Here is a 16973-nt window from a genome sequence, read left to right on the forward strand (position 1 = left end):
TCACGTGACTAGCTTTGTGACCCACTCGGTCATAATAAGACATGTGCGGCTCTCTTCATAATAAACCGAACGTGAACATGTTTATAAACAATAATCAAGATAAACAATGTTCTGATGCCAAAAATATGTACAAAAACAACGAGTGTATCGCTGTATTATGGACATATTTTATCATTCAGAAGCCAAATTCTCCATTTCCCATGTTGAGATCTAAGGTAACAGCCAATTTAAAGTGTAATAGTTAAAATACTTTTCTTTGTAATACAAGCAAACTTTGACCTTGGCATAAATTACCTAAACAAACGGACATCCGTTAGGCTACTTGACTGAAATGTTTTCAATTCAAGTGATAAATCTGACCTTGACCTTTCATCTAATGACCAAGTGCAATAGTAAGCTAAATCTTATTTTACTCCAATCATTTTTGTTTCACAACATGACAGCAATGATCATGGACCTCAGGAGGATATCTGTGCATTAATACAGCATTGTATTGAATATATTGAAATGAATTGACAGCGTGACCCAGTGCTCCAGATAACTTTTTGACATGTGGGGTTTTCACTCCTACCTTTATAAATTGAGGGGTTTTTTCACCCCTGCCTTCAACAAGTGTATGGGTTTTTCCATATTAGGGTAACACTGAATTTGTAAACATTTTTGACAGCGCCATATTTGCTATGCGACTGGTTTATAATCACGATCAAGAAAGCGCTTGTTACGAGTTTCGTTTACTTGATAAGTGTCTGTTTGACTTAGATTATTGAGTTTTCTAACTACGTAATATTGGAGCCGGACATTGACGCAGAGTCCGGATTTCGCACGGGTTAATGACGCAAATCTTATTTTTTTCCTAGGGTGAAATTAGAAATATTGTGCGTGAAAACGCATTCACGCAGGCTATCTGGAGCACTGGTGACCCATGTAACACTCTACAGTAACCCTCTCCAACCTTTAATCAGAGTTGGTATCTGAACACTGCGATACAGGAAAGTGTTCACATTGGACCATACGCTTTCATGAAATATGAAATGCTAACACTGAGACAACAGAAAACAAGTACTTTGTAATGTTAAAAAAAAATTTGATCATGTGATTCTTTCATTGAAGAAATTTGATCATCATAATATGGTTCTATTTAGTTTGTTTATATGACTTGTTTAGAAAGAACAGAATTTGTTTCACAACTCTAATAAGGAACAGATTTCTTTAACGAATTATGCAATACCCGTAGTCCTTCTTCATCCTCTATCAGTGATATTTTATAATCAAACCACAAGAATTTCCATGTCATACTGTAGCAGCGATATTTTAAAGTCTTGCATAGAAATCTCACTGACAATATATACAGATGTGAGAGGTGAAGGTCGCAATGATCACTTTTGCACCTTTGCACAATGTCTTTTACATGAGGCAGCTAGCTTTGTGCGGTGTTTTATTCATTACGATCATTAAGACCTCAGTAACATTACCATGTAAAGATAGATATCTTAGCCATATCTTAGGTAGGAACCTGATAATTAACCTAATAACAAGCACTAAACAATTATTATACAGTGAACATCTGTGTCACCCATCTAAATATGTGTACCGTGTGATAGCTCACATTGATTTTCTATGTATTTTTAGCTTCAGTATTGCTAGAGACTAACTTACACTGACACTCTTTTGCCCAGATTGTTCCGAGAGGGAAGGGCTGAGATCATCACTCTGGAGAGGGAAGGGCTGAGATTATCATTTTGTAAGTCAAATGTCAGCCGTTTTATTTCCCAGGTGGTATAAACAAAAAAAATCAAAAATGCCTGGTACCATGATGTTGGAATATATTGAAAAATAGAAGAGACTTAAAGGGAATATTCTGTATCAGATTACCTTGGTAGAGTGACAATTCTCAGCAACATACTGGACTAAAGACACATAAAATGTAATTCTAAACAGGTTTTAGAATCCAATCTTCATAATGCCTGGTATTATCTACTGAATGATAACTCAAAATGTATGTAAATAGACTTACTTTTTATGTTAGCTGTTTAACATCTGACCAACTGCTATAGTCATTTGAAAGAAAAAAGCTTTAGATATTGATGGGAATCACTCCAGTGTTATAACTCCATGACTGATCAAAAATATTTCTAAAATGATCAAAGACCAATCACGAATTGATCTAAAAGCTAAAGTCTTTAAAGAAATATATAATATCTACTGTATCATTTACCAAGAATACCACAACAGAGGAACAATGTATGCTGTCCCATTACTGTATACAATAAGGAATACAAATATAAATCTTACCATTCTTGTCCCATCCAAAAAGAAAAAAAACAAAACAATGAGAAAACTCTATTCATACCAGAGCAGTCTATCAAGTCTGCAAGAAATTGGTTGAAACTGATGAAGATGATTTTACGAAGACAAGAAAACAAGAGGCCTAGCGACCTTGACAGTCGCCTTTCAGGTAAGCAATACTGAATATAAAGGTTAAAGGGTAAATAGCTTTCAAGTGTCACGAAAAAAGAAATTGTGACATTAACGATAGTAAGACTTAAGGTCAGGCAGTGTCAATATATGCATACTATTATCCTCATGCTTCTTTCCAAGTTAATTCAAATGGAAAAATAACATTATGCTCAAAAACGCAATTTTCCTATATAGACTATAGTAAACTTAACCCCTCCTATCAAATTGACATTATTTAGTCATAATTTTAGCCAAGTCTGAAATATTTCCAATGAAAATTAAACAAATTATGCTCAGCCATGAAATTCATAATTTTGGATTAATTTCATAAGATGCTTGAATGCATGAAGAGCATTTGATTCTATCATGTGTTGGTATTCAGACGATTTTTGAAATTTGAGTCACTTTGACCAGTTTTGGCCCTGCCCCTCAGGCCCTTTGGGGGTAGGGACCATTTAATTCACTGTTTTGGTTCATCTTTGGCCTGGGAAGGTTTCTGCAAAATTTCAATGAAATTGGTTCATGTTTTGGGGGGTTCAAGTTTGCAAAAGCAGGTCGTAATAGGTCATCATGAGATTTTCTATGGAAGGATAGACAGACAATATAAAACTATACTATTCTTTCACATACCCTCTTCCTCCCATCCAATCATTCCCTTTCCCTGATCCCTGTTGGGGACTGGTAAGAGTAAGTCAGGAAGAAATGTCACAAGTATACCACCAGAGATCATCTGCCTTAAGAACAGGAGATTTTCTATTTATCTTGAAATACTCATTTCTTTTACATAATAAAAATGTTATTGAGTTCAATATCCTTCTGATAAGCAGCTTCTTGTCTGTTCACCTGACCTAGTCCATATAAAGAAGTCCATTGTTATGTAATCTTTTTAACTGATAAGGTTGATGGAGATCAAAGAGAAAATATGTTGGCCTAGCTACAGTACATCAGCACAACAAATCATTCCACAGAAATGGAAAGGTTAGATAGGAACATCTTAAAATAAAACTAATAGAATTATGTTGGTAATATACTGTCACTGACAAAAGGTAACGTGGGTGGATATTTGAGATGTTTTGTACATTAATGAGGCTAATGACAGAATATAGAATGTGGTATGTAACATAGTTAACAATTAAATAGATTATATGCTTGAATATTTCATTATTCTAATTCAATGCAAGCAATTAAATGTTTTGCTTTAGACACGAAATTATAACAAAGGGCAATAACTGGTGGAACAGTATTTTAAAGAATTGGTTCCATTTCCCCTATCTTTTTAATCAGTGTTATAAATAACAATGTCAATAAAACACCAAAGTAGACCACAAAAATTAAACACCCACAACAGTAAGGATTAAGGGGGAACCTCCCATGAAAATTTGAGAAGGCTCCTTCAATACTTTTGAAGGTATAGTGATAGAAAAATCTTAATTGACAAAATCACTCAATTATTTTCTTTTTCAGATCAATTCAAAAATCAAAAATACAAAACTGAGGACCATGAAAACCTACATATAAAACTGAATACATTCAAAAGGAACAGCGATAACAAACTAGATCTTTGCAAATCCACGATGGTCACCTGTTGGCCATTTTGTTTTACAAATTGGTCCAAAAATTGATATACACAAGAGACCATAAGGAAATAAACCTATCTAATAAATTGGAAAATGAACCTGTCAGTACTTAAAAACCAAGACTGCACCTATTTGGGATTTTTTTCTGATTAGACCCAAGATGAAATATGCATAATGAGGTCTACACAGAAATTTTGGGGATGATCCATCAATCCATTATGGTCGGTATGCCATTTTGTTTTCCCTACGTACCTAAACTGCTTAGGCACAACTAATGAAAAGGGGTAACAAACATAAAATATATATCCAGTAATTATCAACTGTTAATAATAAATCACAGTTATGGCAATCCCATCCGCAACTTCATGGAACACAATGACTATCAATGTGTCAATTGTTGAAACAAAACAGTCTATATATAGCTTGATTCTAAAGGGCATTGTTAAACATTCTATTTGGAAAGATGGTTATATTTAAAGTAAACCTATATTGCCGTGAATATTTTGGTACCAGTTCTACTGCTTTTTATAGTATGCTGGGGCGATGGTTATTGATTTCTACTATATATGATTTCCAAATCTTTTTTTTCCCCACATTTTTGCCAGTGAATGTAGGAATTAATTTGATAATCAAAGTAGCCTGAAAGGATAAACAGGTTGATAATTCATATTCGTAACTTTTAATGCAAGACATAATCCATTACATGCAAAAAAAAAACTTTTCAAAACAATGAATATCAAAAGCCAAATAAGAAATTTTGCATAAACTTTCCATCAAATATGTGAAATTTGTGCAAACGTACAATTCACTAAAACAATTTAATGTCCCATATTAATAGATTGCAACTGGCATTGATATCGGAAATTGAACCAGAACAATATCAAAACTTTACAATAGATTATAAAGTGACTGTTTAATTATAAAACGCAGGGGTCCGGAAAAGCACTCATCCGGTCGTCATGGACGAGTGAAAATTGTCTCGGACAACCATATTTATCTTGGTCAGTCATCCGTCGGACAAATACTTTTTTCCAATGATATTAATGTAACAACTTAAATTTCAATAAAAATGTAAAGAAACATGTATACGGTACTTTGAAAACAAAATATTTCAGTCTGCTCTCTAACTTTCGATTACACCGAACTCCCATGAAGTCAAATATAGCATTCGGAATACTTTAGTCATTTTCCCGCGGTCATACTGATTCCAGGTGCTCTCATTCTTACCTAGCACCTAGTCAGTCAGATGTAAACAAACACTAAACCAAGCCTAAGTCGAACACAATGTCTGAAGCAAAGCAGCCATCACTGCATAGTTTTTTCACTAAAACTTCAAATAAAAATAGAAAAAAGTCACATGTCACATCCTCGCTGATTAAGTCGCTATTTCATAGCTCAATTTGGAGAAGTAAAATTTCCATCCGGATGAGTAAATTTTTCATACCACCAGTCCTGTGCCTAGTGGTTTAAAATATTTTCCCAGACCCCTGAAACGTTGCAAGATTCCATAAAAGTTACAGATCTGTTAGTGACATTGACCTTTTAATGTATCACATTATCATTGTATCCTATTTAAAATATATGTGAAGGCACATATGAAAATTTTATGTCACCTAAGTTGTTTTTCAGTTTTTGTGATGAGAAATATGATTCATCCCACAAATTGAATTGCGATCTTCTACCGGAGACCTAGTCTAAGATTTTATAAAGCATGTGCGTTCACAGATGAAACCCATTTCTGGCACACTTGCACTGTTCTAACAAAAATATTTTGCACCAAGACTCCGAGTCAAGGGTACGTGGACACCAAAACTCAGTGTCAAAGGTACGTGGACACCAAACCCAGTGTCAAGGGTACGTGGACAGAAATACCCAGTGTCAAGGGTACGTGAACACAAAACTCAGTGTCAAGGGTATGTGGACAGAAATACCCAGTGTCAAGGGTACGTGAACACAAAACTCAGTGTCAAGGGTATGTGGACACCAAAACCAAGTGTCAAGGATACATGGACACTAAACTCGGTGTCAAGGGTACGTGGACACCAAAACCCAGTGTTAAGGGTACGTGGACAGAAATACCCAGTGTCAAGGGTACAAACACTTACATATATCAGATCTTTCTATCCAAGAGCAGCATGAATACAAAAACAATATCTTGCTCTTGCTGAGCCCCACAATGCACTATTTAACAGTGTCAAGTACATATCCATTGATATCACTAGCTTAATAAGTATCTTAAGATATCTAGTTGGAAGAGTGTGATACATTATGTACAAGTGTGCAGCCAGCACCTGAGGAAGATTGAACACTTCATTACTCTAACAGTTTTACAAATATGGAACTAGGTACAAAGGTATGTTATGATGGTAGAACTATATTATTTAAAACAAAAATTTCTGAAGAGTCATTATAATTGTCACTTGCTCATTATTTCTAGATATACCACTAACAATAGAGTAAGTGATATATCCTATCATCTGTATCTATACCTCGTCTCCGAGAATTAACTTCAAAACAGCATCATTAGTTGGTGATTTATGCAACTCTCAATCTGAATTGTGTCAGGAATACCTAGTCTGTCACTTCTTGAAAGTTTTTAATATGATAATTGCTTGTCTCATAGCAACCATATATATGCATAACACTACTTATTTGAACACAAATCCTGTGTATATTTTGGATTTTCTCGAATTTGGATAATAAAACAATTTTGTAATAAAATCTAACCAGATAATGGCATAAAACAGTTGAATACAACTGTTGCTATTCAAAATGGAGTCATCTCGTCAAGCATAACGTCAAATTATCTGGTCCCTGTTGCTGGAGATAACCGGAGGTTATAGTAAAAAAATTTTCAGAGTGAAATTGGCACTCAAGAACATCAATAAATTCTATCTCTTACAAATCTACTTTTGTAATAAAGCAAAAAGTAAACTCATCATTACAAGGACGTTTTGTGGAATATGTCTATATGTTTCGGTTGCTATGCAGCCGTCATCAGGAACTACTATTGTGTAATGGTAAAAAATATAGAAATATTTCCAATTTTGTTTATTTAATATTTGAAAATATTCACTTACCACTCAAACTAAGCTTTGAACAACTGGAATTTGCCGTCAAAGAATGTGTAAATATGTCCAGAACTTTTGAACTCCAGCATATTTTATGTTAGGATTGGCTTTTCTCTATTTACTTTGCCTTTCAAAATGTAATGAAAAGACAAGAGGCCCATAGGGCCTGAATCACTTACCTGACAAAATTGATTCATCATTACCCAAGAATGCTTAAAACCAAATTTAGTCAAAACCAATCACTCTTACAGGAAGAGTAGGATTTTCAAGAATTTGCTCTTTTTCCCCATATTTGTTCCCACGCCATCCATCTAAGACGGCTGATATCCACCATTTATACAAGTTTGATACTCCTCCTTCTAATGCATCAGACCAAATTTGGACCAAATCCAATCATTCCTACAGGAGGAGTAGGATTTTCAAGAATTTGCCCTATTTCCCCATACTGGGCCCTGTCCCTCCTGCCAGAGGAGGTCAATACCCACTGTTGATACAAAACTGTTTCCCCTTCACCTAAGATTGATAAGACCAAGTTTGGTCAAAATCCTATAATTTTGACAGGAAGAGTATGATTTTAAAACATCCCCTTTTGGGTCCGTTTTCTCAGGATCCTAGATGCTTTACCCTTTTGGCCAGGTGAGCTAAAAAAGGAATAGTTTCCCATTAACCTTCAACCCCCTTCCTTTCATATCTGTACTGTAGGGATGTTCTGGTTCTGCCTCTCTTCACAAAGACTCTTTGAGAAGTCTAGTGGATTTGGGAATTTTGTTAATGTTTCACTCTAGCATGTCCATCACATGCTTTGTAAGTCATCAGTGACCATGTAAACAAAAGTAAGGCGCTCTAACACCTGAGATCAGTACTCGATAGCAAAGGTTACAGGAACTAGGCATTTCGTCAATCGGAAATCTCCAGAAATAAGGAGCAACAGAAAGACCTGTTTCAAGTATGTGAGGTCATTCCTGATGTTAGAGGTATATCTGAGGTCCTAGAGTCCTAATGAAGAAGGGTGTCTGTGTTTATCTGAAACCTCAGGTACCAGCCTGTGTGAACTTTTAAATTTCACCTTAGGACAAACATAGGAAGGAGGATAAATACAAAGTGATCTACAAGATTCTAGGTGCTACCTGACCTTCTTCTCACAAGGACTTCTACATCCAACGCCTCTGCTGTAACCAAGCACGCTCTGTAAATCACATGCCCTGGAAATCAGTCATGTAATTGACAAGCTCAGAGTATCCATCATTGACAGAGAGCAAAACTCAGAACTTGATGTGATAGAGGATAAAGGAAGCCATTCACATCAGACTACACTCCACAAGCCAGGAGATACCATCATGCCCTATATAGGTTTGTGTGTGGCTGCATTACTCCTTCATGCCTCACTTTGCATTTTTCAAAAGAGTGACCAAGATGGACAGCACTGGTGTCAATCATTCTGGATTCTCCAGAAAAAACCCTAGATATTTGCGAAGTTTAGCCATTTTCTCCACTGTGGCAGTTTTCCAAATACAGTAAAATAAACCCCATATTTCAGAAGCCAACCCTGTAAAATCACAAATACCCTAGAACATGACCATCTCTGCACCCGTTGTGGGGTGTCCAATGCTAATGCAGTGTTGACACATGTGAGTTCAACAAGGGTGCCTATTGTTTGAGCTACTGGTTTGCCACTCTTTACTTACTAGGACAAAGGTTAAGTCATTCACACATATGTACAATGATATATATCTGAATGGAAATGGCACATTTTTCAAAGCTGGTAGTTCTCCTTTTTCTCATAAGAAACTATATGAGCTCATGCACCTTTGTACTCTTCACCAAACTTGTTAAAAAAATATTTTCAGACAGTTACTTTGCAAAATCATTTGCATGGAGCAAACGGAAAAACAGTTTCTCTCCAAATCTGAGCAAGCTGACTTTGATATATCTAATACTGCCCGTCAGCAGTACTGGTCATGAGAGACTATTTTCCACATGAAAAAAGTGAAAACTCAGTTTCGTTCAGAATTTGGACTTGATACAATAGATTCAATATTATGTACAAAACATGCTCACTGAAGGCACTGACTACTCCGCTGCGAAGACAGCTGATTTTTTGTGTGATGCAGAACACAAATAGTTATTGTATCAAAACATTTCAGTTTGACTAGACAACCATGAATAAATTACATGTATCAAAAGACCAAATCACCGTTATTTATTTTCATATCATCAAACTGGATGAAAATTCTTTTCCATGGAGAGTAAAACACTGCAAAATTTTTTACACATTTCCCCCCTGATTTGGGATGTGAAATCAGGGTAATCTCCTTGAATGCAGGTTGACACAGAAGTTGACACATTTGGGACAATGGCCACTGAAAGCTGTTGTTGTAACTTAATGCGATATGATTATGGCAAGTATGTAGCTTCTTTTTTCCTTATATATCACAAACAGGTTCTTTTACAATAGTTACAACCAAAATGAGTGTGAATTGATTCATTTTAAAACAAACTAAAGGTTAAGAGATTCATTATTTAAATTATCAGGGTAAGAAAGAGTAGAACATCAGTCTAAGGGAGATAACCTCATCTTTCTCACCAGTGTATCAATTGTTTACCACGATAACTCTGGAGTGTGTAATGATGGATATGGATAAATGTTACTTTTACTTTTTGATGTCTACAAAGACAACTTCACAACAGAGAACTGAGATATCAGTTATGATAGCATTTCCTTGAGAAACAGACTATACATTGTGATGTGCTCATCATTCACAGTGATTCTGCTAAGGGATCCACACAAGGTTCTATACCCTTGTACAACTAAACCTCTTGATTTACTGATTTTTCAACCTGTTGCATGACAACATTTCATAGGCAATTCATTAGAACTATTCATACAGGTTAAAATTCAGTAAAACCTTGTTAACCAAAACTCAGATGACTAAAAGTACTTCTCTCCAGTTCAAGTGAAAAATCCTTCATCAAAGTATTACTTACTATGAGTATTATGTTGTCAGTTTTTCTTTCACAGTACACTGAAAACTTGCCAATTAACCGATAAAAAAAACCCCAACCAAACAAACAAAAGCTAAAATAATGCTTTTTGACCAAGACTATGTCCTTTTTATATTCGAAAGTCACAAATTTTGTATAATTACTATGGGTTAAAGTAATGTGACATTCCAAATTCCTAAAATGTTTGTACATATATATGTATTATTCTGACACAACATCACAGTTACTTGTTCATTTTAATAAAATCTCTTTATTATTTGGTAGAAGTGAATCCATGAATGAACCCACCGGTTGATTATCACATCAAAAGGGAAATCATAATATTACTTTTGTCTGTCCTACATTATAGTCAGTATTTGATCTAATATAAAGATGATTGGAACACCAAATATGGACAACTGTAATTAAGATATCACTGTTCTGAACAAAGGCTTTTAACAATACAATAATCAGAATTTCTGTTGGTGAAATAAAAGTCTCTCTAACCTAAAGAGACCTTACTGTAAACCTATAACTGTCAGTTTCAATAGGCAAGTACTACAAACAAGTAACATAATTAAGTGCACACTAATAAACAACAAGAAAAAAAGACAACAACATTTTGAACAGAGAATAACTGCAATGTTTGTCAGAAAATGTGCAAACAGTACTTTATATAATAAAACAATATGTTTTTAATGGACAAATGCATGATTAAAATGGCAAATTTAATAAAATAAATAATGTTTCAGGTTTCAGGTAAATTAATGTATTGTAGCCACAGTGTGTGAATGGAAGTGTATAGCTTTTTTTCCCCATTTCCATACTGACAACTCTGTGTAACAGTACTCCTGTCACTTACTGAGACAAGCAGAACACATGGCAACTTTTGGATATTTTATTTCTACTGCATGTAAATTCTGTCAGCTTGAGACATTTGAAAGGCTACTTGAATTATCAATGAATCATCAAAAGCAGAATGTTGAACAGACTTTTAAGAGATTTTTACACTAGAAGATGCACAGTGTATTACCGATAAATGGAGGCATCTACCTTGTCTATTTTCCATTATTTTAGACACACTGACAGTTTTTTATTACTTAAGATAGCATCATGAGTTTACATATTTATCAAACACTTCACACGAACCTTATATCTGACTACAAATGTGATATGTTTATAGCAAATACATTTTGAAGACATTGTTTTCTGATGAAATTATATAGACACTTGAATTGTTTTGAAAATGGCTATGTATAGGCACTTCCAAAACATGCCACATACATTCTCCAGTAAAGACACCTATATCTGCATTATGAAATGTTTGGTTTGTCATTTAGATCAAAATTTGGAATGACTACTAATAACGAAATGGTCCACCATGAAAGATACTTCACATTCAAAGCAGCAAAACACTATTATGAATACATGCCTCATTTTGATGTAAATCACTGCTATTAAATGTAAATTCTTATTTACTATCCAGCTTGTCAACCAGGTAATACTCATAACATTGGGCACATATTTGTTAAGAGAAATCATGCAATATCATATATCCCTTTGTTTTCAAAAATGGTAATATGTGATATTTTACCAACCTGCATGTAATACTTGTGCCATTTCCTCTCACTTTGGCAGTCACAATTGTCAGTACAGATAGCAACTTAGGATTGTACACTTCTATTCATACACTGTGATAACATTGCAGATCTGCTGATTTTATCAATGTTTTCAAAAAGAAAATTGTTTACTAGCACAGGCCAAGTATTGCATGGATTTTTTGTTATTCACAATTTATAATATAACTATTATGATCCATTATTTAGAGGGTTTGATTCTTTTATAGTACAGCTTATTTTACTTGTGATGTGACTTAAACTCAAACAAGTATATCTGTGGCAATGTGTGTTGACTACTTGTATAGGTTTCAGACTCATTTAATTCAGTTTATTAACAAAAAGTACAGTTATAAGTAAACGTGAAATAAGAGCGAAAAACAGTATTAACATGACATACCACAATGCACATACGATATCACATATAATTTCAAAAATTGTTCCAAGACCATTTAGACAGCATTTAAACTGTAGTTTTGAAATAAGTGTATTAAATTATTTAAAACATACCTGAGTCTGACCCTTTTGTGCACTGTCTTCATGGGCAGATCCCATATCCTGCAAGAAAATACATCAGATGGTCTAAAAATCTGCTTAATTTTACATTCTATTTGATTTACATGTTATGCAATCACTTACCTTAAGTTTTTATCACGAAAATCAGCTGTTTTAAACATTTCATTGACAAAGTATTCCAAATAAGGTCTGATACAAAATGTTACCATAGTAACTGACCCTATGACCTAGGTACTATTTCTTATAACCTGATTGGTTTGTAACAGGTCTTTATTCTATCTCTATAACTGTTGTTTCCTGTTAAAACAAATTTAAAAGTTTGAGCTTTTCCATTCTTTTTTCTGCTTTTTGCTCTTAATCATATGAAATTTGAAAAATACTCAAGAAATAGTGATAATATCATTAACTGCCAAATCAAAGATGGTTGCCTTTAAGTCATTTTGTTTTCCTGATCAGTCCCAAAATCAAACTGGCACCACTAGGGACCAAGGGGAACCTACATATGAAATTTGAGTAAGATCCAGTCTGTGCTTCTCTAGAATTAGTGTTAACAGGTGTTGTCTACAAATAGATGATGGACCACTGAAATTTGATTATATAATCAGCTGGTGAGGATGGTGAGCTATCAAAAACAGTGACTCTTTTTCAAATGAAGCATTTTTTAAAGACCAGGCTAATGTATGTAAACCAACTTAAAACAAAATGCTTATAGTCCTAATATCTTTCATGAAAATTATCAAATTAAACTTACAGTGTCTGATTCAAGGAATTCTGCTCTCTTCTCTGGTGAAAGATCAATTGTCTTTTCCATAAAATGAACAAAATGTTTTCCATCTGAAATACAATAAACAATCCCGATAGTAGTTAGAACTATCATAAAAAAAAACAACAACAAGAGGTCCACGGGGCCAGTCACGATCAATATAATCATACCATCTAGCTGTTATCGCCACTTTTAGCCCCGCCCATCAGCCCCTGGGGGTCAACCAGGATCAATATGGTCATACCATCGAGCCGTCATCCTTCATTCATAATTTTAAACAAGTTTGAAATATTTCCAATGATAATTTAACAAATTATACTCAAAAATCTAATTTTTCTATATAAACTACAGTAAACTCTACCCCTACCATGTGAACCACCTTAGACTGCTTCCATCAAAGAAGAGCTTTTGATTCTACCATATCTGGGTGTTGAGAAGAAGATTTTTGAAATTTGAGTAAATTTGACCCTTTCTTGCCCTGCCCCTCAGGCCCCCATGGGTTGGGGACTATATAATTCACTTTTCTGTTTCATCTTAGGCAACGGAATGTTTCTGCAAAACATCATTGAAATCACTTCAGGAGTTTTTTGAGAAAACGTTGAAAATATTTAATTGTTTACTGGCAAAAGACCCCGTATGAAGGTCATTACAAAATGGTGACCTAAAATTTGCTACAGAACAAACTTGGACAGTATGAAAGAAGAATTTTTAATACATTTTCCCAATTGGGACCGATCCTTCCCATCCAAGAGGGCCAAGTTCATCGTTTATATTGAATTTAAGTTTTAAATTGATTCTCTTTCATCTAAGAAAGCTTCAGACAAAATTTATACAATATCCATTTATTCTTACAGGAGGAATAAGATTTTAAATACCAGGGCTCTCACACCCCATTTTGGGACTGGGGCCTGGGGGCCTTAGAATTGGGAAAAATAGCGGCGTTTTCCTTAGAATTGGGAAAACTTGGGGTCTAAATTGGGAAAAAAAGATACTATTTTGCATTGGGATTCTGCCCCAAATCTGGCAGATTGAGAGCCCTGAATACCTTGCAAAATTTCTTATTTTAGGCCCTGCCTCTCAGGCCCCTGGGGGCCAAGAACCAATAAATGCTTTTGACTGAAATTCGGTCAAAATCTGTTCAGTTATTCATGACTACTATAAATTTTTAGTAAAAGGTTGATGGAAGCTCACACCATACTAAGACATAAGCTCAATGGTCCTTTAAACCAGGTAAGCTAAAATTTGTTGAATAAATACAAACCAACAGAATATCATCCCTTAATACTCAAATTATCTTACTTTAATATTCTTATCAGGAGAGATAATCATAATTATAAAAATAAGATTCAAAATTGCGACTGTGGGTTCCCTTAAAGTTTATCTAATAAACGAGACGCCTATGGGCCTTAATGGTCATCTGACTATAAAGGGTCAAGGTCAATCAAATCAACAACTTTGAAACAGCTTCCCTTACAATGCAATAGGCCAAATAACAGCACACTGTGCTTTTTGGTTATTTAGAAGAGGTTGCTTCAAGATTTTGACATTTTTTACCACTTGTGACCCTGAAAGTGGGTCAAGGTCAATAATATGAACAAACTTAGTGGCCATTTATGCCAGCATTTGCTAGAGTACCTATATCAGCACCCTGAGTCTTTTGGTTATTGAGAAGAAGTCATTCAGAGATTTCACACATTTGACCCTTGTAACCTTGAAAGTGGGTCAAGGTTATTCATTTAACAAACTTGATAATCCTTCATCCCATTATGCAACAGGCCAGATATATGAAGCCTGAGCCTTTTGGTTATTGAGAAGAAGTCATTTGAATAGAAAGTTTATGCATGGAGAGCGGATGGTGTACTGTGCACCATGCCACTACAGCTGGAACATGATGGCTATAGGTCATCCTGACCCTTCAGGCCATATGACCTAAACACTTCTAAAAATGTACTTCTGAATTTTTATGGTAGTTAGTTTCAAAACACTGCATTTTAGATCCCAGAATGAGCTAAATCCAAAAGAATACAAACATTTTCAAAAAAGGTAATATCAGTCACACTTCAATACTTTTAATACCGTAAGAGTACCTGTGTTCTTACTTACACAACCTTAGAATCTTACCTATGAATTTTATTTCATCCTTGTTATTAGCTAGGGCATGTACGATAGCAACTGTACCACATGCATTCCCAATGGTCTGTTTAACAAAGTAGGCATCACTGGACATGTCAACCTCTCCTATGGGTGTAGCTTTAGACTGGATAAAACACAATAATCAAGCTGTTAAGATATGATATTTTCCAGTGTAAAAAGCCTTAAGCATGTGTTCAATATGAAATATTTGATGCATTAGTGATACTTCTTGTCATGCAAGGTGGCCTACTTTGGCCATTTTAATCCCATAATAGACAGTGCATAACTAGGGACTAGAGGGAATTGATCTAATTTGAGAATGATTCATCAGTACTTCTCAAGTAAAAGTGATATAAAAATGGACTTTTCAAAAAATCAGCTATGGCTGTCTGTCAGCCATTTTGTAACCTGTTTTTTTCCATAAATGAAAATTTTATCAAAGCAAAATGCATACACCAATAATAAAATAAATACAGAATGGAGTAACAATGAATTTCAATACATTAATTTATGTTATGCTTACCAGGTAACATGTTGAACTTACCTTTTCTGTGATTGGAAAGAGCAACATGACGGCCAGCACTGGTTGGGGAACCATCGTAAGTAATTCAGGTTCCAGTCCATAAATGTCATAAAACTGACATGTGGAGGGAACCCCCAAGTTAGCTATATACTACAATAATAAAAATAAACCATTCTAACAGTTATCTTTGTATGTAAAGCTGAAAAAATAAATGATAAAAATATCTACATGTACATCAAAGTGTCAAAGAAGCCTCCAGCTTTTAGTTCGAATTTAAGATACAAATTACAAAGAAATCTTATTGCTGGTAATTTCAAACATCCAATAAGTGTATCAGAAAAAGCAGCTTAAAACAATCAAGATTAACACATTCTTGTTTTAAGGTGTGCCAAGAAAGCAGTCTACCAATGCAGCTTTCAGAGGCTCGAAAATTTGAATTCTTACCTAGGAAGGAAATCCTGAATTTTCGGTAAGAGTGGAATTCAGAAAACTTGTTGCCACTTATTAATTCAGATTTTGGGTTTATCTAACTTATCAAAACTATTTTTTATATATATATGCAGGGTTTTCCATAAGAGCCGGTCGCCAGCCAATTTGACCGGCTACTTTGATCATTTGGCCGCCTACACCAATCCAGTTCCGTAATAATGTTCCGTACACGACTACACATCACGGCAGACCAGCCTCCTACTTTCACTACACAGCCTACTACTAACAAAATTATAGAAACCTGTATCAAATGAAGCAAATTATTATCTGAGAAATACAGACATTTACCCTTAATTAAGCTGTCAGCTGACCAGATTCTGATTTACTACCTGCACCGATGTATATAAAACTGGTATATATGTCTCTGCTACCTGACCTTCTAAATGTATAAAAGTAAATAAGTATAAGAGGTCAACACATATACGTGATTCAATATCAACCATTGAAATAAGAATTTTTTTATATCATTTGGAACACTAATCAGTGTAGATATCAGGAATTTTATTACTAGACATGAGTTTATTACTGGAAAGATAAAAAAATCATAAAAGTAAGTTATATTGACTGATCTGAACGTTGTATTTACAAAACCTACAATGAAATAATAACTAAAAACAAGTGTCCCTCTCAAATCCTGTTTCTGTTTTGAATATCACAGTGCAAGTCCTTAGAGGAAGGATTGCTGTCACAGTGTCAAAATTAAATCCTATTTTGAATATCATCTATGATTTTATTCCCATCTAGATAGTACTAAATTCTCCATATTGCTAAACAGAATCACACTCTGAAATTCAGAATATCAAATGACAGGTTAACACCATTTTCAGGTCGTAATCTTAGTAAAAT

The 16973-nt window shown here is 34.6% G+C and overlaps 1 protein-coding gene across 1 annotated transcript in view; it reads right to left on the reverse strand.

Moving 5' to 3' along the window:
- Positions 1-15793, reverse strand: part of LOC132545558 (ubiquitin carboxyl-terminal hydrolase isozyme L3-like) — a 48181-nt gene extending 32388 nt beyond the window's left edge. The window contains exons 1-4 of the mRNA XM_060209245.1: positions 15660-15793; positions 15104-15239; positions 12971-13053; positions 12214-12261 (exon numbers count right to left, since the gene is read on the reverse strand). Of these exons, the coding sequence (XP_060065228.1) occupies positions 12214-12261; positions 12971-13053; positions 15104-15239; positions 15660-15713 (321 nt within the window). The 5' untranslated portion in view covers positions 15714-15793. The remainder of the gene's footprint in view (positions 1-12213; positions 12262-12970; positions 13054-15103; positions 15240-15659) is intronic.
- Positions 15794-16973: the final 1180 nt, after the last annotated feature.

This window comes from Ylistrum balloti, unplaced genomic scaffold, assembly GCF_031769215.1.
Source record: "Ylistrum balloti isolate Yb309-2 unplaced genomic scaffold, AGI_CSIRO_Ybal_v1 Utg369850, whole genome shotgun sequence".
Lineage (NCBI taxonomy): Eukaryota > Metazoa > Mollusca > Bivalvia > Pectinida > Pectinidae > Ylistrum > Ylistrum balloti.